At 38.7% G+C, this 24,452-nt stretch overlaps 1 protein-coding gene across 1 annotated transcript in view; it reads left to right on the top strand.

The window, feature by feature from the left end:
- Positions 1-24,452, top strand: part of CNTNAP5 (contactin associated protein family member 5) — a 412,329-nt gene that overhangs the window by 339,769 nt on the left and 48,108 nt on the right. Inside the window, exons 15-17 of the mRNA XM_077181609.1 lie at positions 13,793-13,949; positions 22,710-22,837; positions 23,016-23,186. Of these exons, the coding sequence (XP_077037724.1) occupies positions 13,793-13,949; positions 22,710-22,837; positions 23,016-23,186 (456 nt within the window). The remainder of the gene's footprint in view (positions 1-13,792; positions 13,950-22,709; positions 22,838-23,015; positions 23,187-24,452) is intronic.

The following is a 24,452-nucleotide window of genomic DNA, read 5'->3' as shown; positions in this document are numbered from 1 at the left end:
CCATGGTGCGATGCTGTCGGGATACAAGTAACAGATTTCAAACCTCATACTTTATTTTTAAATGCTGAATGAAATTTGATCAAAGACTGATTAATTTATTAACCTTTCTCAATGGAGAAGGTGCAGTTGTGCTGTACTAGCTTTGTTTACTCTTGTTGTTCAGGCCTTTAAGTTCTTTGACTTTCTGATATGGAAACAAAGGTTCAGAGTGGTTAAATCACTTGTGTGATTTTGGAGAGTCTGACAAATGCAGGGGTAGAACCAGAACATTTTATTTTTCATCATTAATGAGAAGACCAGTCTTCTGCTGTGAGCACTAAATTAGGCTGTTCCCAAGTCAGTATTGTTCCAATCTAGAACTATTTAGCATTAGAGCTAAAATGATGGCAGTAGCCATGGTAGCAGAATGCATACTCACTTGACATATGGTGACCTTAGGTGTGAATTAGAAATGCAATATACCTCTAAGTCTGGGGATTAACATGCCCTCTCAGCATATTTTGATTCCACAGGCTAAACAATAACCTTAGCTTTCTCTCTTTGACTTTGCAATAAGTGGTAACGGCCAGGGGAAATCCCTCAGGGGCTGCAGTTTTCTAAGATGCCTGGCAAGAAGATGGCTAATTCATCAGGTATGTATTTAAGTGCTGAAATGTAATAGTGACATTTCATGGCCTCTGAGTTTACCAGCTTTATTTGCTTGAAAGGGAGTGTTCAGCAGAATTTTAGAGGGTGCTGTGGAATCGTGTATCTAATGAGGCGTACAGCCTTCCCAGTCCTGTTTCCATTCACCTCAATGTCAAGAATCCCATTTAGCTCAGCAGGAGCAGGTCTGGGACCCTGGAACTTTCAATGGATGTTTTGAACAAAGAGGGATAAAAATTTGACACAGAGTCCAATTATAAAACAAGCTGTTAAAATATATGATGAAGTAGGAAACCACCATGAAGAGATAGGAATGGAAACTTCCATTAAGCCAAACAACTGAAAAATGTTGGGTTTCTTTTTTTTGCTTGTAGTTAGGTTTTTTGTATTCTCCATCATCCATCTTTTCTTCAAGGATCAAATCTCTAAAAAAGCTCAAGAATTTCCTTTCCTCTCACTTCACACAGTCATTGGCCTCTATCGCTGTGTTTTCTGTGAGGACTTGATAAAGACTAATCTGAGTCTAAGAGACTTGCAAGCTGATGTTCTTGTTTGCATGCAGGAATGTGAACAGATGTTTACATGGTAGTGTTAAGTAGGACAGCTGTTTGGTCGTCATGCATTCCATTTAAAAGCAAAGCTTTACGGTTAAAATTTTTACTCACAATGTGGAAGAGAAAAGAAATCTAAATTCAGACAAATGCATTTCTTCCTGTGCTAGGGGTAGCTTCCTTTAAACTCATCAGTTTTCTGTATCTCTGAATTCACAGCATCATCCAGATACCTCTTACCTAAACCTCTGGGCAAATGCACCTTACCTTGGCCAGTTGCCTGTGGGTGGAAGAAAATATATGGCACAACATCAACATTGCTAAATGCTCTTTGACAGAGGGAAGAAAAATAGCACTGAGATTAGGGGAGGGAAGTTGTCCCTTTCCTTTGCAGGAGATGGCTTATTGCTGATTGTTTCTGCAGTCTGTTTGTAATGAAGTGTGCATCAGGGTAATATTTGCCTTCGCATTTGTTCTGCTCTTCAGATGGGCGAAAATCATTAAAGTGCGTTACAGCCATAAACAGGTAACTTGTATTTATTAATTTCCTAACATAAATCTGCATAGAAAAACTTCCATTTTGGAGGTGTACATATGCATGAAGCATATCTGTAGAGAGAAGAGGTTGGAGGGAAGGAGCTCTCATATATTTTTAAAAGAAGATTTATATTTTAAATATGAGGCTTGGATCTGATTTGTTCATGACTTCATTTCCCCTGATGCCTGTCCCCCTGGGGCTCCATATTTGAAAAGAAAGCAGGCAAATGATGTAGACACTTAATGGAACTGATTGATCCCTGTTACTTGCATAGTGTTAATACCTGGTCAAAATCCTACACCAGTCTGAGAGAAAAACTTACCTGTCTCAGTTGTGGTGTTTCCACACAAGCCCCACTACCTGACAGAGATGCTTGCATCTTTTCAAGCCAGTAGTTGACAGGATTTGTAGTAAGTTGTACTTGGCTAGAGGAAATTCACTCAACTAAGGATCCTTACTGCTGAAGGAAGCTGGTGATGGATGTGATGGTCTTATGGACTTTTGATTCACAGCATTGATGCAGCCCACAGAAGGCTTTGTCTCATCAGCTGTGATGAAAGGCCTATGGTAGAGAGTCATTTCATATGTAAAGTTCTTGATTCTCACTTCGTGATGCTTGTAGGTAAACTGGCTCCCATGCTGGTTCTTCCTCTCACCATTAAATGCAGAAGACATGTAGGCCTGTTCAGCTTTGGGAAAGAGAGGAAGGACTAGGGCTTCTTGAGGCTGCATGGTTGTCATTCTTCTGCAGCCTCTGCCCATTCCAGTATTCACTGCAGTGCTAAAGTGCAGCTCAGTTCTTCCTTCAGCTCGAGGAGCAGAAAACTGTCTTCAGCCGCATAATAATCTCTGTTAGTAACAGTAGAGCTGCAGAGCAGAGCTGAACAGTTCATATTCTATCCACTACAGTCTGTGCAGGAATGTAAATACACACCCATGTTTGTTATAGCTGTACAGAGAGATACTCAGGAACCTGAGACCAATTAAGCAGCAAAAATAGAAGATCTATTTGAAAGATGTGAACCTGTTGCTAACAGGGTGAAGAAGAAAGAGCTGCAAATTGATAAAGCAGTCCCACAGAGAAGACAGATTGTTGTCATCCTGACCTTTAAGGCTGGTCAGGATATATCAATAGAAGCATCTTCTGAGTACAGTGTTCTATGATTTTTTTTCATTTACAGTCTCTTGTTTTTGCCTTTACGTGCTGGCTTGGAGCCAGTTCATTTCATGGTCTTGCCTATACATATGTTCTGCTACAGCTGCATTTTTCCAAAGTGCCCAATTTCACAGCACTCCAGCCTTCCTTAGGATGACAAATGGTACCCCTGCTGCTCTGACCAACAGAACTGTAATTGCAGCCTGAGACAGGGACAGCTGAGCTGAGGCCATGCTGCAGTTTGGGTATATCCTTAAGTTGAAATCTGACTGCATGTGTTTATCGTAGCTGAGTTTCCGATTCCACCACTTAAGGCATTAACTGCTGACATTAATTGTAACATTGAGGAAAGCACAATTGCTCTGCAGTTGAAAGCAGTGTCAAATCAGCAGTTATTTATTTACAATTGCTCTGTAATAGGTTGTAACACATCAGACTATAAAGAAGTTTAATGAGTTGCAGTAATGCCTCTCAGAGATATTGGAACACAGTTCAACAAGTTACTGGAAGGCTTTTTGTTCACTTTTTTTGGTTTGTTGGTTGGTTTTTTGTTGGTGGTTTTTTTTAATAAAGTTTAAAACCAGACTTTCTGCACTGCTCTTCAGGACTTTCTGATCATAAGAAGTACAACTCAGAGTTGTCTTTTGACAACTAACATGCTTTGAGAACAAAAAATATGCAGTCCAGTTCAACTGGCCCTGTGAGATTTCTGTTCACTAGGGATGTGACAAAAGGGTAGGAGGAGAGGCTCAGAGTGCGGTTTCTACACTGTCCAAGCTGCCTTGCTGGCTCATAATTGGTGTAAGGCTCAGAAATGTGCCTATATTATTCTCTGAACTCTCTTTTGGGTGTTGGTGTCATTTTGTAGTTGTTTACAATGCATTGTCTTGTAGAAGACAATGGATATATTGCATGCTCTTCCCAGGGAATTTTGAGATAAAGAACTTGAGATGTAATATCATTTTCCAAAGGTGTCTTTTCAAAACAGAAATGTCATCCTAATAATATCTGAGAGTACTACTATCAGTTTTAAGAAAATCCTCTAATTTATTTAATTAGGGATTCCAGCTTTAAAGTGATTAGCAATATGTTATTATCTCTTCTAATTTATGTTCTATTAAGACTGTTTTTCTATTTTTACTCCAGTTCAGATATTCAGCATATTTACTGATGATATTTTCTGATTTCTTTAAGATAAATCTGAGCCATGAAATTCAAAAAGGCACACTGTGGAAATGACATTGTCTTAATGACTTTCTGGTCAGACTCACCCCATGTAAATAGATGTTATTCTCTAACTGTCAGCTGTGCTGTATTAACCTGAGAGCTGAAGGACAAGGTGTGTTCTCGTTGCTTCATGAATCAATAGTGCTAATAAAGATTCTCTATACCTGAATCTAGATTTTATTATTCCTAGAAGCTGCCATTGCAAGTGCAATCAGAACAAAATTAATCTGTCTTTTGTGAAGGGTTGTCAAATCTGAAGGCAGTCCATTTGAACCACTAGTGACTGTATTGGTGCAATGTGAGCAGGGGTAAAAAAAGTAATAATAAGGATCCTTTTCTCATTATTAATGCGGGTCGTTAAAACTGCATATACAGGAAACAGTTCTGTCGAGTAAGGTAATTCCATTTTTACTCAGACACTTTTCAAAATAAAGGAGTGGGGAAGAACTGTTATTAGTGCGTGTAGTTTCTCCCAAAGGACCAAGCAAAGATTGCTTTCCACAGCATGTTTTTCTGTAACTCATCCAGTCTCCAAATGTCCCAAATGTCCCCATTTTATCTACTTTCTTTTTCTAGCTGATCTAGTTGCATCTCATTGTGGGCGTAATCCAGCCAACTGTCCATGATTTCTAGCAAGAATTGAATTAATCTTTGATTAATTCAACTCAACTTTACTCCAGCTGGCTTGTGTTCATAAACAAGCTACCTGCTCTGAGTTATACACAGACTGTCAGACCACTGTTAGGCCAGGCTGTTGCCCTGGGGTTTTTTGGGCTCTCTTGGTGAAAGGCTCGGGCTGGTAGGCAGGTGAGAGCACCTGAGCCTGGGAGCTGTGCAGAGCTGGGGACACCATGGTTGCACCAGGTGGAGAACAGGAGGTGCAAAGTTCTACAGTTGAGGTCATTACTCTTCATCCATGCCCAGTCCCAAGGGTTTGAACTGTCATGATGGATAATTCAAGAGTAAATAGAATAAATACAACTTTTTTTTTTTTTAACCCCCTTTAAAAATAGGTTCTTCAGGCCTGTATACCACTTGCTCCATACTTGCTTGACTCAACAGCAACCACAGCGTTTTTCTAAGGAATTCTTACATCCTGAATCTGTTTCAGAACAGCAGGAGGCTGGACTAAACTTCTCCAGAGGTCCTGTCCAGCCTCAGCTGTTCAGTCTTCCTGTGAAGAGCCTGATGCTCAGTGAGTGCAAATCTGCACTGCTACCCTGATTTCACTGGAGCTGGATGCTTCTATGCTGGTTGCTGGATCTCTCCATTATTATTCCTGGAAAATAATAGGAAATTATTAAGCTATGAAGTGTTTCTTCCTGGAAGTCTTTCCTGGGACAGTTGCTTATAATGTAGTTTTACTGTTCTGTAAAAGTTTTCTCACTTCAACATTTCCATGAATAATAGTTGAATATGAAGTTTTCTTGTGGTGAAATGATTGGTTTATGGTTTCATGCACGATTCATAGTCATTGATGCTTCAACTATTCCCCTCTGTCCTCTGCAATCTTATTTCTAGCCTCTGAAAGTGCTTTCATCTATGAAAACTTAAATAGCATTTAAGAACAAAAACTGCTGTGATAAACTACTACTCTCACCTTGCAGTATTTTATAAGGTGCATTAGTTCAATGCTCTCTTTCCTGTGGCCTTTCCCTGTGGCCCTTTCACATCCATTATAAAATGCTTTAAAAAGGAAGCTCTGAAGAGCATATGATGTGTCTAAACATATAAACTCACTCATCTCTTCCATGCTTTCCCCCATTCCATGTGGGCACCTCATCCAGTTAGCTCATAAGATAATGTGGATAAGACTTCAGCAGGACACAGAGGGAGTGGGCTGTGTTACTGTCTGACTATAGAGTGGCTGCAAATGTCACTCCTGTTGTCTTCCTCCGGCCCTAGAGAACCACTGAGGAGTGTTGGTCTGCTGCAGAGAGCCCCAAAATCAAACATGATCATTCAGTGTCCCATTGCACTTTCACAAGACCTGGAATTACATAATCTGGTTTATTTTCTCTTTATTATTAATCTGTTAATTCAGCACTCGCTACTATTTATTCTCACTAACCATTTTTATACTTCTGCAGAAGAACTGATTAGGAATGAAAGATCATTTCCTGGGCACTGTATTGAGCCACCTCACGAGGTGGCATTCCAGTGGAAATGTGTGCAAGGATGCTGGTAATGAGGATGAAAATGAACACAGAAGAGCTGGTTGAGCAGTGTGAGGGCAAGAAATGATGGGCTCATCTTGCTGCCATTATTCCCACTGGGAATAACAGGGAAAAAAATCCAGACATCTGCTGAGCAGGAGCTGCTTCTCTGGCCCAGACAGGGTTACATTGGAGCCCACTGTGGCTTATCCATGGTCATTATTCACTTGCAATTGAATCCAGAGCATTGATGGGTTTCTGGTCCCAGTGCAGAGTAAGGATGTGGCAGGACATGCATCAATGTCATAGGCTTATCTGTTAAGGCAGTGTCAGGCTTGTTTATCTGAATTTACCTGGAGGATTTAGGCTAAACAGAGAAAATGGGAAAAGGGGAATGAGGAAGAGGAAAAGGAATTGAAAGCAAGTGGGACAATTTTGAAGTGAAGGTGAGCTGGACTGCAGAAAATAAAGGAAATGAGATAATTTTTTTGTTTCAGCAGAGTAGAATATCCAGTTCATCTTCAGCAAAACTGCTGAGGATTCAAAGCTGCCATTTCCTGTTTTGTCATTTGTCCCTAAAAGCTATAATCTTCTTTGGATTGTTTATTCGCTGTTGCTTGCCCTTCCCAACCTGCATGCCTTCAGCTGTGCACATAGTTTCTGTTGTTGGCTGGAGTCCCATTTGCATCTTTCAGGAAACTTGTCACTTGGCCAGAAATTTATTGAAAAAACCCAGACTGGGCTGGCACAGGAGAATGCAAGTACTCATAATATTTTCAGCCTTCTTAGGCCTTCAGCTGGGACATTCATGAGGCACAAAATTTTAGTTTGGATGTAGATTTAATGTTCCTCAGCATCTAAAAGCATTTGGGTTTGGAATCCTTATGCTCAGCCTCCAATCTCTCCTTTAAAAGCTTGATGATGATTTTGCTTTTGCTGAGGCACTCTAAGTGTGCAGTGGCATTAGCTCTGTCATTGCAGCCCAGCAGTTCGGCTCATTAGGCTCCTGTTAAATGTAGAAGAAGCAAAGGTCCATGTTTATTTACCTTCTTTCTGCCCATTCTCATCTATGAGAATATCATAACAACTCCAGAAGAACAGAGCACACTGTGGTAACAGCTGCTCTAGAGGGAGAGCAGTTTCTCTACTGAAGAGAAGCAGACAAATGCTGTATGCTATGTGGTTTTTCCTTTTTTTTTTTTAAGCAATTACTTCAGCCTGGGACTCTGTGAAAGCAATGCACCTTGGCAGCAAAGCTGTATAACAAGAAACAAAATGTCAGCAAAGTACTGCCTTTTCCCCCCTTTTCCTAACCACACTTAACAAAATAATTTTAGAATGAGAAGGAAATTTTGTGGTCTTGCCCATTGGGTAGTTCCACTGGCATTAGCAGGACTATTTCCCTTTTGGATAGCTGAGTTGAATAATGACAGAACCTGACCAGAAATTTTAAGCAAATTCAGTGAGATTCTTAGTAATGTTGACTGGCACAGTTGGTACCCAATACAAAGAGTGATTGTCATGGTGCAGTGTTTGACCACCTCTGATTTCCCAAAACAGCCATGTTTGTCATCTCTGAAAACTAGGGCAGTAGTATGTGGGTTATAGTTTTAGGAGAGAAAAAGGACTCTGAAACAGGTATGATTGCCGTGGGGAAGGTTTAAATAAAGAAGGGAAGTATTAGATAGTCATTATGTCTGTACTGAAAAAAGATGAGACAGGCATAAAACAGATGTGTGTCCCCTTGGAAGCAGAGTAGTGTGGTACAAAACCAGCACTGTGACTAGGTGGCTCACCGAGTAAATAATGTTCAAAGGAACCATGTCATTGGGGATTCTCATTTTGTCCTGGTCCAAATTACATATTTTTTCCCAAGGTAACCTGATCTTGACTTAAAGGCAGGGTTGTTTGTGAGGTGCCTGACATCTCGGGGGGTGGGTGTTGCTTCCACATGGCAGGGGCAGGGCCATGAGACCCTTGCTGAGGGCTGTGAACCAAAGAGCAGCATTTTCACTGTTAAATCTCAGCATCCCCTTCAGAGAATGAGCAGCACATTGTGGTTAATGCAGCACAGCCTGAGCTCACCCTGCTTTATCAGTTTATTTTCCCAGTGGTGGGAGTTGTTTAAACTAATACAGATCCTGAGTCATTAATACTGATTAGTGACTTCGCCGAACAAACAACCTCTAAGAAGGTATTAATTATGTGCTTTCAACTAAGTGTGGAATATTTCTCCAATTTTTCCTTTTTTTTGTTCAGAATTATTTTTAATACTTTTTATTTGATTTATCAAAACTGTATTTTTTCCCTATTGAAAGGCCAAATGGGAGGAATTTGATTTTATGTCAATTGAATATTAAAAATTCCAATATAAAAAAGCTGTAAAAATGTTATGATGGGAAAAAAAAATTGATGTGGGCAAACAAAGTCTTGGTAAACTGTTTCAAAAATATTGAGTCAGTTTTCCCTTCTCACTGCCTTGTCCATTTATTCAAGAGCCTTTAAAAAATTATTCTCTAAGATGATAATTTGTACTCTGACTTGGCCTCTGAATTCAGAGGTTGAAATGAGGTTGAAATTGCCTCATAGGTGTGTGTTTATATACAGACATATGAATGAAAAAAATCTGTTAACTGCTTGTTTCACATATTGTTCAATGTATCAGGTGAGCCATTTGCAGGATTTGATATTGTTGAGGTGGTTAGTGTGAACAGATATTTAATAGTTTTGAGTGAGATTTCAAAGAATTGGCTTTGATTGCTCTCTTTAATTCTACAATCAGCATTTTTCTAATTTTTACTACCTCTTGACATGTGAATCTTTCCTTTTAAGAGAAAACAGCATCGATATAAATTAATTTACTTTTTCATCAGTAAAAATTATAGATGTAAAATTTTAAAAATTCAGTTCTGCTTAACTTGGTTTGAATTTTGAGGGCAAAATGAACATGAAAATGGCCAAGACAATGTTGTTTGAGTACAATATGCTTTCAGTGTTTCAAAAGACAAATGCAAATAAATTGACTTGAAGTGGTGGTGAGAAAGACCTTCAACTGAGCTGTTTCAATAACTTGGGTACCCCAAAAACCTTGACTGTCTTAGGGGTAAGTGCTGTGTCAGACTTTAGGTTTATACAGCACAGGAGTTTAACACAGGATCCAATTTATCTTGCTATGTTTCCATAATTAGACTTTTGTTTGTTGCCATAGCAAGAACAAACTGACAAATCATACAGACAAATCCAACAAATATTTTAAATATAATACCTCTAAAAATGCATGGCTTTGTTTTAGCTCAAGCTATATAAACATAAAAGACAGTACTAAGACTTTCTGACTGTATAAAGGCAAGCTGAGTCCACAGAAGTTGCTTGGAGTTTTTACACACAGTGATATGCATATGATGTGTATAAATGCTGTTGGAATATGCTGTTTCTGCCACTCCTTCAGCTTCTGAGTGCCTTTGCAAATAATTTTTGAAAAAATGCCATTTGAGACACAAGCAAACCTAAACCTTTGAAAATAAATTGTATTGCAACAAATGTCAGTGCCTCCTAATACGAAAATGAGAGAACTGTCAGTATGAGGGAGATTTAAGAAGAGAGTTTCTTTTAAGCTGGTAGAAGGACACCAGCTACATATTCAGCCATTCTTGTCCCTGGAAGAGGCAGGTACGCAATGCAGGTGAATTTGATCCCAAGCTGCATCTCCTAAGGATCACTGGAAACCAGTGGCATGTGTCTGTTACGCTCTCCATCGTCCTCAGCCTCTGTGCTGGTGAAGAATGTGGTCAGTGCCAGCCTCTGTGCTGGTGAAGAATGTGGTCAGTGCCAGCCTTGCTGCTGCTGAGGCAGATTCCAGACAAGGAGCTAGCAATGAGCAGCTGAGTTAAGCACACTGCTGGAGCAGATATGGGAAATCTGCTGGAGAACTGACAGCTGAGAGGAGCCTGACCCTCCCTGCCGTGCTGGATGGACACAAACTGAGTTCTTGTCCATGTACTGCACTATTGTATATGTCAGGGTTCCCAGAGTCTTACTTGGCTCTTTGGATGCACACACCCAGCTGTTGAATAGAGAATCCACAGAAGGATATACCCCTTATTCTTTCCTTTCACAAGATCTGTGCCAGTTGTACCTTGTACTGTCTGTGCCTGACAGCACAAAGGAGTACTTGATTTGATACAAAATTTGGTCTGCCTCCTCAGTTATTTAATATTATTCTTTAATTCATTATAATAATATATATTATCATTAAATTATTCATATTGTTACATTATGCTTATGTTATATTTATTGTAATAGTATATTAAATTATGGTAAAAAACAGTGGTGTAAATATCACAGCTGTTTCTAGAGGCTTCCAGACAATGACATTACTGTCATCCTGTCCACTGCAGGAAATACAACCCAAAAATTGCCTTTTGTGAAGATTTTGTTATCAAAATTGAAATCTTCCTAAGGCAGTTTAAGCAGTGCAGAAGGAAATCATTGTAAAGAAACTCATCACTGTTCTACCATTGGTAAATTCATTCACTTGGCACTTGCTTGTTTTGCTTGGTTTGGGTTATTTTTTCACACATATTCCCCTTCAAAACCATAGCATGGAGTTCAAGGACAACATCAAAATTTTTTTCTTACAGAGGATTTTTTTCCATTAATAATAGAAAGAAAAAAAAAAACATTGAAAAGAATACTTTTAATTGTGCAGTAGGCTTTTGACAACATTTTTAACTAAATGATGCGTTGCTAGAAGCAGGGTAAGTGCATAATGAAGAATTAGTAGCACTTCTTATTAATGGACTTTTTGGCATAGAAATATTAAAGTAGAACTCTACTGACTTATGTTACCATAAGGTGATGGGGTCATTTTAAATCCTTGCATAATGTCATTGAATTGGTCTGTGGCTTCACCAGAGAAGGGAAATTAATTCATTTTGAGGTGGTGGAGAATTGATAATGCTTTGAAAAAATTGTAGTAGCATGATTACAGAAGTGAAGATTCTGCAACAAATCTACAGACTTAGAAGAAAGAATTTTAATCAGCACAAGGTGGCCAAGCTCAGCCTCAGTGCAAGACATCCTCCAGCTCTGCCAAGGTATTATGGAAAATACAAGGTATATGGAAAAACTTTCTGGAAAGAACTCAGATTGATTGGCATTGTTTGTGAAGTATTGTTTTACTTCAACATAACAGGTATATGACATACAATATAAGTTTCAGAATTCCTAAACTCTGCAGGTGTTGATGAAGTACCATAGATTTGGAAGAGCTCTGCTGAAAAGCTCTGATTTCTCATGTGTTAAAAACTAAACAGGTGGAAAACAGTTTTGAAGAATCAGGACATAATTTTATTTAATACTAAAATTGATTTCTAGGGGACTCGTTAGTGAAAAAAATTAACTTGTCTTGGGTAAAGGTGGCAGAACTCTGCCTAATAAATAGAATTTTGGAAAATACACTGGTTTTTTATAGCCTGTTCCCTTGACAATCTGAGATTGTTTCTTACAATGTTGACTGCTCGATTTTTTAGCACTGTATTTAATTTAGTTGTACATGACTCAAACTGTGGTGCTTCTACCACTTCCCCAGTCTATAACATAAGTCTGAATATGCATGTGTTTGCTTGGTATTGCTCAATGAAACAAATAACAACAGATCTGAAAAAGATGTCAGGAAATTATTTTTTCTTAATACATGCAAAGGATTGCTTATTTCTCTGTTATGTTTAAGTACATAATGGCTTCCACCAAAGGAAACTGACACAGATTATATTTGATTAATGAACACCATTATTTGCTGTTGACTTGAAGAATTTATCTTTATCTAAATATTTTTTTTCCCAGAATAGGCACTTTTAAAATTAGATTAAGCACTTCTGTATATCTATTTCTACTCCTAGACAAATCACCCTTTTATTCAATTAACATTACTATTCCAAGCTTTACTGAGCAATTTCCCAGTAATATAGTATAGAAGTGTTTCAGTGGCTGCAGCAATCAACTTCTGCAAAAAAATCAGCTGAATAGAAAAGAAAGAAAATATAAATGTGTTGACAATAATATGAGGCCTAAAATGAATGTGTACATTTTTGTAAGATGAATCCTTAGATGTACTTGGCTTGTGTTTTTCTAATGAGTACCTCTGGGTATTGGTCAAATTCGTCATGTCTTAATTGTTGGTATCATGAGAATGTAGTTGCTCTTCCTATTTTTATTTTCCTTTTTTTATGAATTTACAGTTCAGTAGTCTAAGCTTAGAAGAAAAATAAATATGAATTAATTTTGCCAAGTGATTCTAAAACTCATTTTAATTAGTCTCCTACGTTCTACAGTTAACCTTGATTGCATTTCATAATTTAGATTTTCTTGCCTTGTATAATGAGAAATACTCCCCACTAGTAATGTTAGAAAAACAGAAGAATAAATTGATGCATCTTTCTTCATTAGCCATACAGTTTATTTTTCCAAGCTCCTTTGATCAAAAAATCTTGATATGTCAGTTTTGTTAAATTTTGCCATCTACCTGTATGTGTAACTGATTACATTTCTTGATTTAAGGATTAAGGAGTCAATGAAAAAGTTAGCTGAGCTGGAAGACAAAGTCAGTCTTAGAAAATGTTCATCTGTGAATTTCATTATATCAGATTCTGCTTACTCTATCTGACTATTAATACTTAATGCTTGATGCATAATGGATTCTGAAATGTGAACAAAAAAACTGTCTCGCTTTATATAAATACATAAATCTTAAAACTCCTGTAGGCAGAAAATAGCTTCTCAGAGATAAATTGATTCCCAAGCAGGGAAATATTTTTTCCCACTTATGTCCTACCTTTTTTAATATCTTATCTAATTTTACATTTGCAAATTTCATCCATGAACAGCACATTAAAATTTCTAATCTTGCTCCCTAAGAAATCAATAGAAATTTTAGTCTTACTTTTGAGAGGAACTGTGCTAAGTTCATAGTAATATATCAGTCAGTGTGTTATTTTTGTATATTTTTGTTCTTTATATCTGACTCCTAAGGTAAGAAATCCTGATCAAGGGCTAGAGGCTCCTGCAAAAGCAGTTGACACTACAAGAGGTCCTTGTCCAATACTGTGTGGTACAGTTCAATCTGTGTGATGTGAGTTGTGGCAGGAGAATTGTTTTCAGTCTCCTTCAGTGATCACACAAAAACCACTGGACACAGCTGATGCAAACACTGGTGTTGGCTTCCACATTCCAAAGTCTTGGCAGCTGAAAGGTGCTAAGGCTCTCGTGAGGAACTGGCAGGTGAGCCCTAATGGGATTACAACAGAACCGTTGCTTTCTCAACATGTATTCCATAAAATGGAACTTGGTGCAAAGTTTATGGTTTGTTACTTTGCAGGTTGCACTTTTTCTTTGAGTGTTGTCTAACATGTCCACCTCCATTCTCTTTTGCATTCTCGGGAGAATCCAGTTTGCTTATCAAGTTCTCTTTCTCTCTCTTTCTCTTTTCTCTTTCCCGCCCTCTTTTTTCCCTTTCATCCAGATGGAATGCCATTTGCTTGGTGGGTTGGCCGTGCCAGTGAAAAGCACCTTTACTGGGGAGGATCTCTTCCGGGCATTCAGCAGTGTGCCTGTGGATTGGAAGAAAGTTGTCTGGATATGAGATATTTTTGCAACTGTGATGCAGATAGAGAAGAATGGTAATAATTTTAACATGTGTATAGCAGTGTCTGTGTGAAGAGTTAGGGATAGGAGGTAGGGCAAGAAGGCCTAAATCTTTCCTGATTCACAGCTCAGGAAGTTTGAGTGTAATCTGATAAGAATGAAAATGAAACTAGAATTTGGACTTCTGATTTTACCTTAAATTCCTATGTTGAACAAAGATATATGGCTGAAGCAGGTTGCTGGGATGCATGGTCTTCAAAAAAAAAATCTTTTTTGTTGAATGCCAAATTGGGTAATTTTATTTGCTTAAAAGTTTGGTTCTCCTGGAGCATTGCACAAATAAAGGCCCTATGAGCTTGTTTCATAAGTGTACACAGAGCAGAAAATTGAGGCCTAGACAGCAAAATTCAGATACAGCTAAACAAGAAATATGTACTACTAAACAATCTCATATTTTTCTTATGAAACAGTACAATGCACTTTAACCTTCTTTCACCTTGGATATCAAGCTTTTTAAGGTCCACAGGGAGAGCTGTTTGGCTTCTGTAGATTTTGGTTCAGTCTCCATAGGAAGTTTTAGAGTCACAGCATGAAAATTCAAAGCTTTCTTTGGGTTCTGACCTTTGTTGTGTTCTGATGCTGCATGGATCTGGGAAGGCCACCTCACAATCTTCTGTCATTCTCTGCACTTTCAGAGACATTCCAGTCACCAAGAGCTAGTTGGTGAACTTTCCAAATGTGTTTGAGGGAACTGAAATGCTAGATGAGTGTTATTGGAAGTACAGTTTGAAACATTGAATATACATGTGAAAATTCTGCTCACTCAGTCTCCTTTCTAGGCCACTCACTGATAGGATCTGCTGTCCTGTGTCTGAAAAAAAAGATATTTTAACCTTGAGTAGTTCAGAAATTATGAATAATGGAAGTAGACAAGAAATGTCTTGCTGTCATAGGCTGCTGTGTTTGAAACACTGTCTGAATTAGCCCTGTGAAACCTTCACTTAAAATGAGTAGAAAGGAATGGTAAAGGGTCTTAAAACATAAAAAAAAAAAAAAATCAGAAATTACTTGTCACTGTATGTGTTGGGCTTTTTTGGTTGATTGATTTCTAGACAGTGTGATTATTTGCTTGGACCCTTGAAATCCCTGAGGTCACTACTCACTTTCAAAAATTATAGCTTTAAGGAGATTTCTTCAGGAAGATGTTTATGTAAATATTGGCCTATGAATGTCATTTGTATTGAATAACATGGCTGTGCATGTTAATCTGTCTTTTCTTTAATGTTTGGTTATCAGATGGGCTTTTGATGAGGTTTTCACATGAGCATCACGAGCTCTGTTTTTGCTGGTGCTTGGCTCTTTTCATAATTCACGTTCCATTTTTCACTGCTCAAGCAGAGCAGGGTGTTATGCTGGCAGACACTGGGGTTGCATTCTTAGACTGCAGGGCACTGCACCATTAGGTCTTACAAACCAATGCAAGGTGAAAGCTAAATGCAGTTTTATACTATTTCAGCTTAGTCTCCTCAGGAAATGAGACCTAAACAAGTTATGCTGTGAGTGTTTATCTCCATTTCCCCCCACACACCCCCAATGATTTTGAACAAGCAGACGTGTTTCAAACATCTTGGACAGAGAAGGAGAAGTCTCAAAAGTATTACAAATTACACATTCTATGAAAATTTATGCCAGTCTGAGGGGAAAAAATCAATTAATGCCCACAAGAAGGAAGTTAAGGAAGCGTACACTTTTATTAGATTTTGGAAAACCCTCATGGGAGAAAGATGTTGGAAATCATGCATCGTTAACTTGGCAGCTCAGAGAGCTACTTGTTTCTCCTAATTTCATGATAATAACAGAATATGCTTACAAGTTACCTCCAATAAACTGCCTACTGTTTGTTGGTTTGGGGATTCAGTTGCTTAGGTTTTTAATCCATGAGAAAATTTTACTTTGGCAGTATTCTAAGTTGAAGGTTGGCTTTATAAAAGCTAAAAAACCCTGACCTTTATGGAGGGTTTCTAAACATAAGAAATTTCATGCCTCTTGAAGATTGCTTTTGTGTTTCCCTGCTAGAACACTGACCTCCTGATATATAACGAGCATTCGAATCTGAAACCTGCTGAGATCTGAACTGTGACTTTAACCTGCTATACATTATAGTGGAAGGAACAAGACAGCAGTAGATGCATTTATTTGTCTCAGCATGAAATAAAATGGGTGCTGCAGAGTGGAAAACCAGAAAATCATTTTTGCTCCTTTTAGATAAATCATGCTGCTCCAAGGTAGGAACTCTCCAGAATAGCTGAAGCATCCTCCTGAAGAGGAGACAGTCCTAGGATTCTGCTTTGATTTGTTTTCCCTAGACTAAATCTTGAGTGCAGAAGAAGCTACTAATTTCTCAGAGCAGCAAAAGAAATTATAAACAATGGAAAGCAGACCTGCCAAATCCTGTGCCAGATACAGCAATATGGCAGCACACAATATGCACTTCCAGGCATGCTGCCTTTTAAATTATTTCTGAGCAGACACCTGAGCCAGCTGCTATTTTTGGGCTCTTACTTGACATCAAGTTAGCCTCCCTGGCCAGATGAATAGGAATCTATAATTAAGCATTCTAGTTTGGGAAGGCTTTTATATTTTTCATCTTTGTTTTTATTAAACCATTGTACTGATAATTATCTTTTTCCATATGGCTCATCATGCTTCCAAACTCCACAGTAGGATGACAGTGAAATCTGCCACTTCAGAATAGTGGAGCATCTTCATGGTGTTTTCTGGAGAATGGGAGATCTCTGATGAGGAAGCAGAAGCACCTGCAACTGCATCCTTTTTGTTGACCCAAGAAGGGATCTGAAAAAGTGTAAGACATGCCTTGGCTGCCTGCTGCCAAAAAAAGGAAAGATTTCTGACTGCTGTAAGCACTTGCTAGTGGGTGAAAATATTCATAAAAATCCAGTGGCCTTAAAGCTGAAGCTAAACCTAGTTCAGAAAATGTTCTTTCTTTCTGTCTGTTTTTCTGTCTGTCTGTCTTTCTTTCTGTCTTCCTCTGTCTTACTCTGTCTTTCTCTTCCCCCACACTGACAAAAGTTAAAGGTTGGGACAAGCTCTGTACAGATGAGACATATTAGTGATTGTCTTTCAAAATATACACCCTGTTTCAAACAAAAATGCATTCTTGATTGGGGAAGTGTGATAAACTGACCTAAAGAATAAAGCATTACTGAAATACTGACAGGATAGTGTTATCATGAGATCTTTTGGATCTTCAAATACCTTTCCCAGGTTATCTTTCATCTCAAGCAAAATTCTCTTGCCTTGGCAGTTAAGGTCTTACTGCTCACCAAACCTTGGATTTGAGTGGGAGGAAACTCTTTCATTCTGAGGTGAAGCACATGACTGTCCTGAAGTCCTTTTGCTACTTTGGTCTCTCTCTCTGGAATCCGTTTTCCACTTCAAATGCAGACCTAGAGTGAAGCCAGTCATCAAACCAAACCTTGCTGACTGTATTCACCTGGAAACTTTGTGAATTTGGAGAACTATGCTGCTTTTTATTTTGTACAGAAAGAGAGGCATCTCTGGAACTCATTTTGTACAAGAAGCTCAGGCATCTCAGCAAAGTGTGATGGATGGTGTTCCTTCAAACAATTAGCTGATCGGCCATCTTTTATTTCTATTCTGCAGTCTTATTATTCAAACTGGAGGAGTATCCTTCTCTTTTATCTTCCAGAACAATCTTCATTGGGCAACTAAATCTTTGAGTCTTGCCATTTCCAAAGTAAGATGCCTTCACATCTGTATCATGGCTTTGGGGCACTAGAAGAATAAGAAAAACCACAGGATGTGATAAGAAGGGGAACAAAATAGAGGGTGGATATTACAACTGTCAGACCCGCTTTGTCTCCCAGAGGTATAATGAGTACATTGAGCTTTGTTTGAGGAGGAACAAAGCCAAATGGAAGTGAATGAAGCCCTGCTTGGATGAGCTATATTTGTGCTAAGCTATGCCAGAGCCAGGGTGATAAAACTGGAAGGGCAGAGAAACCCTGATGAGCCCAGATTTGACAGGTTTTGTTTGCTCAACCACTATCCCACACTGAATCCTTTCCCTGAGAAGCAGTGCAGGCAACTCCAGAGAACCTGTGAGCTCATAAATAACCCCTGCCAGAGGTGACCTGGCCTGTACAGGGTTGTCTTGGATATCTGCCTCATGACTACATGTGTCAACAACCAGGAAGAGCTGCCTGCAGAGAGCTGACTGTAGCAGGTCCCTGAGATGTCGAAAATCAGTTCATTACACTAATTGCCAAACTCTGTATCTCTAATTCAGCCAAATACAGCCAGTGCATCTTTGCCTTCAACTGTTAGGTATGTCCCCTTGTGCTGGTGTTTTTTTAGTTTATCATGAATGTACATTATTTTACCCAGTAAAGCATTTTTGGTTATATGGCTCATGGGTAAGATAGCAATTAAAATATATTCCTTTGGATTATTAATGATATATCCTGCACAGGCCTCAAAAATTTTCCTGATGGAAGCCTATATCACAGGCCCATTCCTTATGAGTTTCCTGGCCATCTGCTGATGGTAGTATTCTTTTCCCCATATGTATGGTATTCCTGAAAATCTGTGCTGAATATCTGAGCTACTGTGGCTCAGATCCCACCAGAGTTTCCATTAATGTGCAAGAGAAAAATATACCAATAGGGGATCATATGAGAATAAATTATATTTAATAGCACCACTGTTCTACCATCTGTTACAAAAAATATGGAAATGGCTACCTAGAGATTAGCAATTTATGATGGCTCACACTGTTGGAACACCATCGAGCAAGGGTTTGTTGAGCACACTTTTAGTAGTAGCCAGGAAGAAGAAAAATAGTTTCATAAAGTTACCATCCAAATAGTTATTTGTCGTTTACGTGTGAGTCTGCCTTTACTACATCTTGAAAGACCCAGCTGCTGTACTATCACCTTTAGTAGCAAATTATTTTTGTCTTTTTTGAATTGGTCCATACATAGAGCATTTGATTTGATGTGACTTGCTCACAGCTTGTTGAGGAAGACCTTTGGGTAGATGTAGGCATTAATCTTCAGATGTGGATAAACAAATGACGTCCAACTGTATTTAATACCCATAAACAACAAATTTTCAGTGATTTAATTTAAAGGGCATTATTGGATTTGTTTGGTTTGGGTTTTGCTTGTGGAAAGACAAATTGACACTATCCTTTATGCAAAGAGCTCAGAAAAACATCTGTTTGTTGAGTGTTGTTTCCACCCTCAAAACATTCAGATTTTCATCTGGTTTTGTGCCAAATCGAGTGCCAAGTCCAGTAAGCACGAGCTTGACTTCCAAAGTTATTAATTTATTCATGCCATTTCTGGTGAGCAGAGGACTCCTTTCAGGAAAGTGATAAAACCAGCCTTGATTTTTGTGAAATCAGGACTTAACTTACAAGGGGTGTGCTTGGTGGAAGCAGCGACAGAGTGCAATGTGAAATCCACTTAGGAGAAAAAAAGTAGTGGCTAACCTGAGAAGCAGCTGTGGAAAAGGAAATATAATCAGGTTTCAAGTGTGTGAAGGGCTAAATTAAAATACATAAAAGTAAAAAGGAGCTCTGGGAAAAAATACAAAAATATTAACATAACAAGGTTTTACTTTTGTTTAAAAGAGAAAATCATGTATTTGCACATCAGAGTGCAGATGCTTTTTATCAGAAAATAGAAATTTTATTTGAAAAGTGTAGTAGATGAAAAATGATCCCCAAGCCCCCTTCAGGCAAAATTTCAAATGTTTTGTCCAAACCCTGGTATATTTGTATTTTGTAGTGCCACAGCAGTGCCTCCAGGAAGTTATTGTACAGGTACACGAAGCTGTTTTGCTCCTCTCTCAGGAATAATACATTGTATTTGAGAGGCTGCCGTGGTGTAGCACATAGAGAAGAGGAATTGTGGTGCTTTGTGAGAAATGGAGTCTGAAATCAGTTCAATTTAAGGAATACCAGGAATTTGAAACACTCACAATGTCTTCCACTCTCTTTTCTGCTTTTCTTAGCTGAAATCACTTAGGTGTTGATCTTTCACCAAAAACTTGATTTCCTACTATGAAATAATAATAATTAGCTGCAACAATAGGTATGTTGTTCCTCGCACTGACATGTTCTCTGAAGGACAGAATGCTTTTCTGATAGGTTTTATTTCAGTGTCTGCTTGTGTGAAAATACATATCATGATATGAGGGTTTTTTTCCATGTGTGAGAGAACAAAATGCATAAAATGTGCTTTTTGAGTTTGAAGAGAAGCTTGATTGAGTTTTCAAGGCATTAACAAAGAAGTGAGGATTTTTATTAATTCTAGAATATATTTCTCTCTCACACTTGAGCTATGCTACTAAAGTTCACTGTGACACTGGCATATAAGCAGTAAAAATTCAGTAATAAAATTTGATATAAAAGAACTTCATGCAGTACAGCAGAATATCTAATAAGCAATGCAGTTTTCAGAGATGTGGAATAGATATCTTTAAAATGTCACCATTTCATGGTTTTTTGTAGATATTTTGAGTGCTAGCTGTAGAAAGATACTGATTTTTATTTTAATGCTGATCATAGCTAGTAAAAAGACTGCACCATTTTTAAAATTTAAATAAATTTGCAGGAAACCTCCCTAAATATTTTTTCAATTTTTTAAAAAAATTATTTTAAGAAGGAAAACATGACCTTAGTTACTCACATGTATAGTGAATATTTCATGTCCCATTACTATGCATCTTTCTGCCTTTTTTTCATTCATTTTGCCTACTTTTCTTCCCCCATCACTGGAATGCCTTATTTAATTATCTTCCTAAGAAATACTCAAATAATTTCGCTTTTGTCACAGTAGTTTCATAGTCTGTTAAGAGTATTTACCCTAAATTTCAAATATTGATACAATAAGCTATGAGTGTGATACTGAGGAGATTTAGAGACCATGTACCTTTGATTCATACATGATAGTTTTCCTTCTGAGTCTGTACTGAAGGCCTCACTCTGCCTTGTGCCTGGGAATTTCATCTTGCTGCACTTTGTCTGTAATTATTTGCATGTCAGACACCCACTGGAGCAAGAAGAAAATGTTAGCATTGAAGAGGGTACCTCTCCTTTTCCCCTTGGCATTATGAGACAATTAACTATGCTGCATGCAATTATAAGCAATGAAAAATAAATGCAATGTGTGCAGCCTTTATGAAAAAGATCAAAATGCTCCTATTTTTGTCTAACATTAATCAGAGTAGAGCACTTAGCCAAGCAAACATTTGAGGTTGTGTGTCAGAGCACAGCTGCAGTGTTTGTCCTGATTATTGTTTCTTTGCTAGAAGTCTGTGTCTGTTCCTGTATCTGGAACTACACTGAGAAGTTGACATTACAAGGAGGATATGGGCAGGTCTGGTATCCTGCCTGGGGTGTCAGGCTCTGGCAGTGTCAGCACTCAAAACAGTGATACCTGTTTCCTGAGGCATTGTGTCCCACCTGCCTGGAGGAGCAGTGGGTATAAATTTGGGGTTCCTGGCATTTTGGATGGGTTGCCATCCCCATGTGCAGGATGTGGTCTTTCAGCTATGAGCAGACAGGTGAGTTGAGTCCAGACCCTGCTGGGCTGTGCAGAGGTAGAGATCCTTTCTCCAAAACTATTGAGATTTGGTTCCATGAAGGATGCTCTGCCACACTTATGTGCCCAGATGTACAGCAAACCTTGACCTTGAGAAAATCACTGTGGAGATTCATTAGCACACACCTCTCTATTATCAATCAATAGAGAGAGACCTCAGAAGGGCAGTTCTGCTCTGGTAAGATGAGGGTTGGTGTCTGGGGGACTCAGCTGGGCTCATGAAGTGCAGTGGGATGAATGCACATCTGTGTACCCTGCCAGAGCCAAAGCCACTCAGTCGGCTTAAGGACCTACCACGAAACATCGCACTGCATTTTGGGGACAACTTTTTGTCCAGCTGACTCAGAATAAAAACAAAGAAATGATCCTTTAAGAATCAAACTTCCTTTTCCTTTCTAGCAGCCATGTGTAAGTTAGTCACAGCTAAGAACAAGCCCAGCTAACCAAACATGAGAAGTTCGACAATGCAGTAAATCTGCCTTGAGTATTTCAGTTGCTGAACCAAAATATCCCCGGCGTGCAGTGCAAAGGATCGATTCAGTCCAAACTCACTCTGCCAATTCAGCTGGTTTTGCAGTGTGCAGGGTCAGCCTGTCCCAGCCATCTTGAAGCTGGATCAGTAATTGTCTGGCATCCCCTCACTAACAGTGGGCTGGATCAGGCATCACCTGTCCTCTTCCTGCTCCAGTAAAGCAAAAAGCCAGCATAAAACACCCTTATCTGTCTCCAGATGACTTTACAGAAATGCAGACTTGGACTTAGACCTGATCCACAGCAAATATATCCTGCTGAGGAAGCCCTGTAGAGCCTAGTTTACATTAATGCCCATTAGTCAGCATGGTAGTGCTCTTCCTCAGCTTCACAGTAGTTCTGCATAGCTGAAGCAGGTTTACAGCCCATCCCAGCCAGTATCATGTTTCCAAATGGTGTCTTCAGTGGTCAGTATTGCATGTGAACACAGAGCCTACATGGAAGCATTTATCCTACATTTATCTCAAACAGTGTGTACTTGTCATAATTCTTGCAGGTAATTTTGCAGAAGTTCTTTAAGTAAGCATCTTTTAAATATTCTCTTGCATGAGGAATGCTGGGGGGTTTGTCTGTGGTTAATCTGTCTCTTTCTGTTTGTGTATTAAAATCCAGGACAAATGATACTGGCCTCCTTGTTTTCAAAGACCATTTGCCTGTAACTCAGATTGTGATCACTGACACAAACAGATCAAATTCTGAGGCTGCTTGGAAAATCGGCCCTTTGCGTTGCTATGGAGACAGTGAGTACTAGCTCTTCTCAATTTCCATAGGTACAGAATGTTCCTTTTTTGTTGTTGTTGCTGTTGTTGTATTTTTTTACAAAAAGACTGTTTCTCTGATAAAAGGTGGCTTTCCACATGCAGCTTGCAGCTGCTGTCCTGTGCCAATTAACTATAGAGAAGGGGGTTGTGTTTGCAGGGCAGTTCTGGAATGCTGCTTCCTTCAACACAGAGGCCTCCTACCTGCACTTCCCCACGCTCCACGCCGAGGTCAGCGCGGACATCTCCTTCTTCTTCAAAACCACTGCCCTGTCCGGGGTGTTCTTGGAAAACCTTGGCATTAAAGACTTCATACGAATTGAAATAAGCTGTAAGTTTCACTGCTCCGAAATCTCGGTGCCTTTGCCCAATTTGACAGATGCAGAGAACTGGGAAGGACATATTTTCTGCAATTTTTAGATGGCTGGAAGTGCCTGGAGATGATAAGATGGAGACATAAAGACTCTTTTATCAAGACTTACCTACTCCTCCTGTCAGAGTTTCCCTTTATAGACTTGATCATTACACTTAATCTTGCTGTGGCTAGATTTATCTTTCTTAAACAAGAGTATGAATTTATTTTTTCAACACTGATATTTATTTTTAAATATCTTTAGGAAAAAAAAACTACTGGTGCCTATAGGCTGTTTCTAGTTGAAAGTTGAAAAATTTAATTCAACCATTCTGATGGTTATTTTTATTTCCATATCAGTAACATACCCAGTCTGATGTAGCCCTAGTGTTTCAAAGGAACTCAGGGTGTATGGTACAGCTACTAGGTGTGAGTTTATGAAGGACAGGACACTAATTCAATACAAGTTAGTCACAGTTGTAATGGATCTTGAATACTTCAAAATCTATTAAGTGAGTTCAGTGTAACTGCTACTCAGTGTATTAGGAAAATAGCAGGGAATTTAATCAGTGAGATTTTGCCTCACTCCTCTTGTGATGACTTCAAATATTTATTAGTGACAAAAGAGTACAGTGGCTTTGACATTAAATATGACATGTGTATTCCAAATTCTGTCAAGCTGAGGGAAAACAAACTGAGTGCTATGCGTCTGATAATATGCTTATAATAACCCCAAAATAAAATTTAATAAAACAGGGCCCCAAGGCCCTTTGATTCATTAAACCAGTGGTAAATGTCATGGTGGATTATCACAAGGTAATGAGGTGTGATTTACTGTTAATTGCACATCAAGGTCCAATTTGGTTGCACTTCAGGGTGTAGTGCATTTTATTCTCAGGGATACAGAAGTAAAAATGGCATCAAATATAACAAATACTGTAAACTAAGAGGATTGTTCAGTGAAAGCTTCTGGATGTGTTTACATCTGTACTCCTAGAGAAATGAGTTATTTAAAAGTTTGGGAAAAAATCTTTTAGACTTAGGCTTCTCATCAGTAGTTTGTTGTTGTGCTTCTTGCTACCAGATGGAATTTGCAGCCTAAAGGCCTTGTATCAAGGAAGCTCCATGGAGCAGGTGCTTCAAAAGGAAACAACTTCTTAGCAGATGCAGGGGTTCAGAATAGATCTTTGTCTATCCCTATGAGCATTTCCCATCTTAGCTATCTAAGAAGCAGCTTCCAAAACC

The sequence above is a fragment of the Agelaius phoeniceus genome, chromosome 7 (genome assembly GCF_051311805.1).
Source record: "Agelaius phoeniceus isolate bAgePho1 chromosome 7, bAgePho1.hap1, whole genome shotgun sequence".
NCBI lineage: Eukaryota > Metazoa > Chordata > Aves > Passeriformes > Icteridae > Agelaius > Agelaius phoeniceus.
The sequence above is the reverse complement of the archived record's forward strand: the minus strand, read 5'-3'. Positions and strand labels throughout refer to the sequence as shown.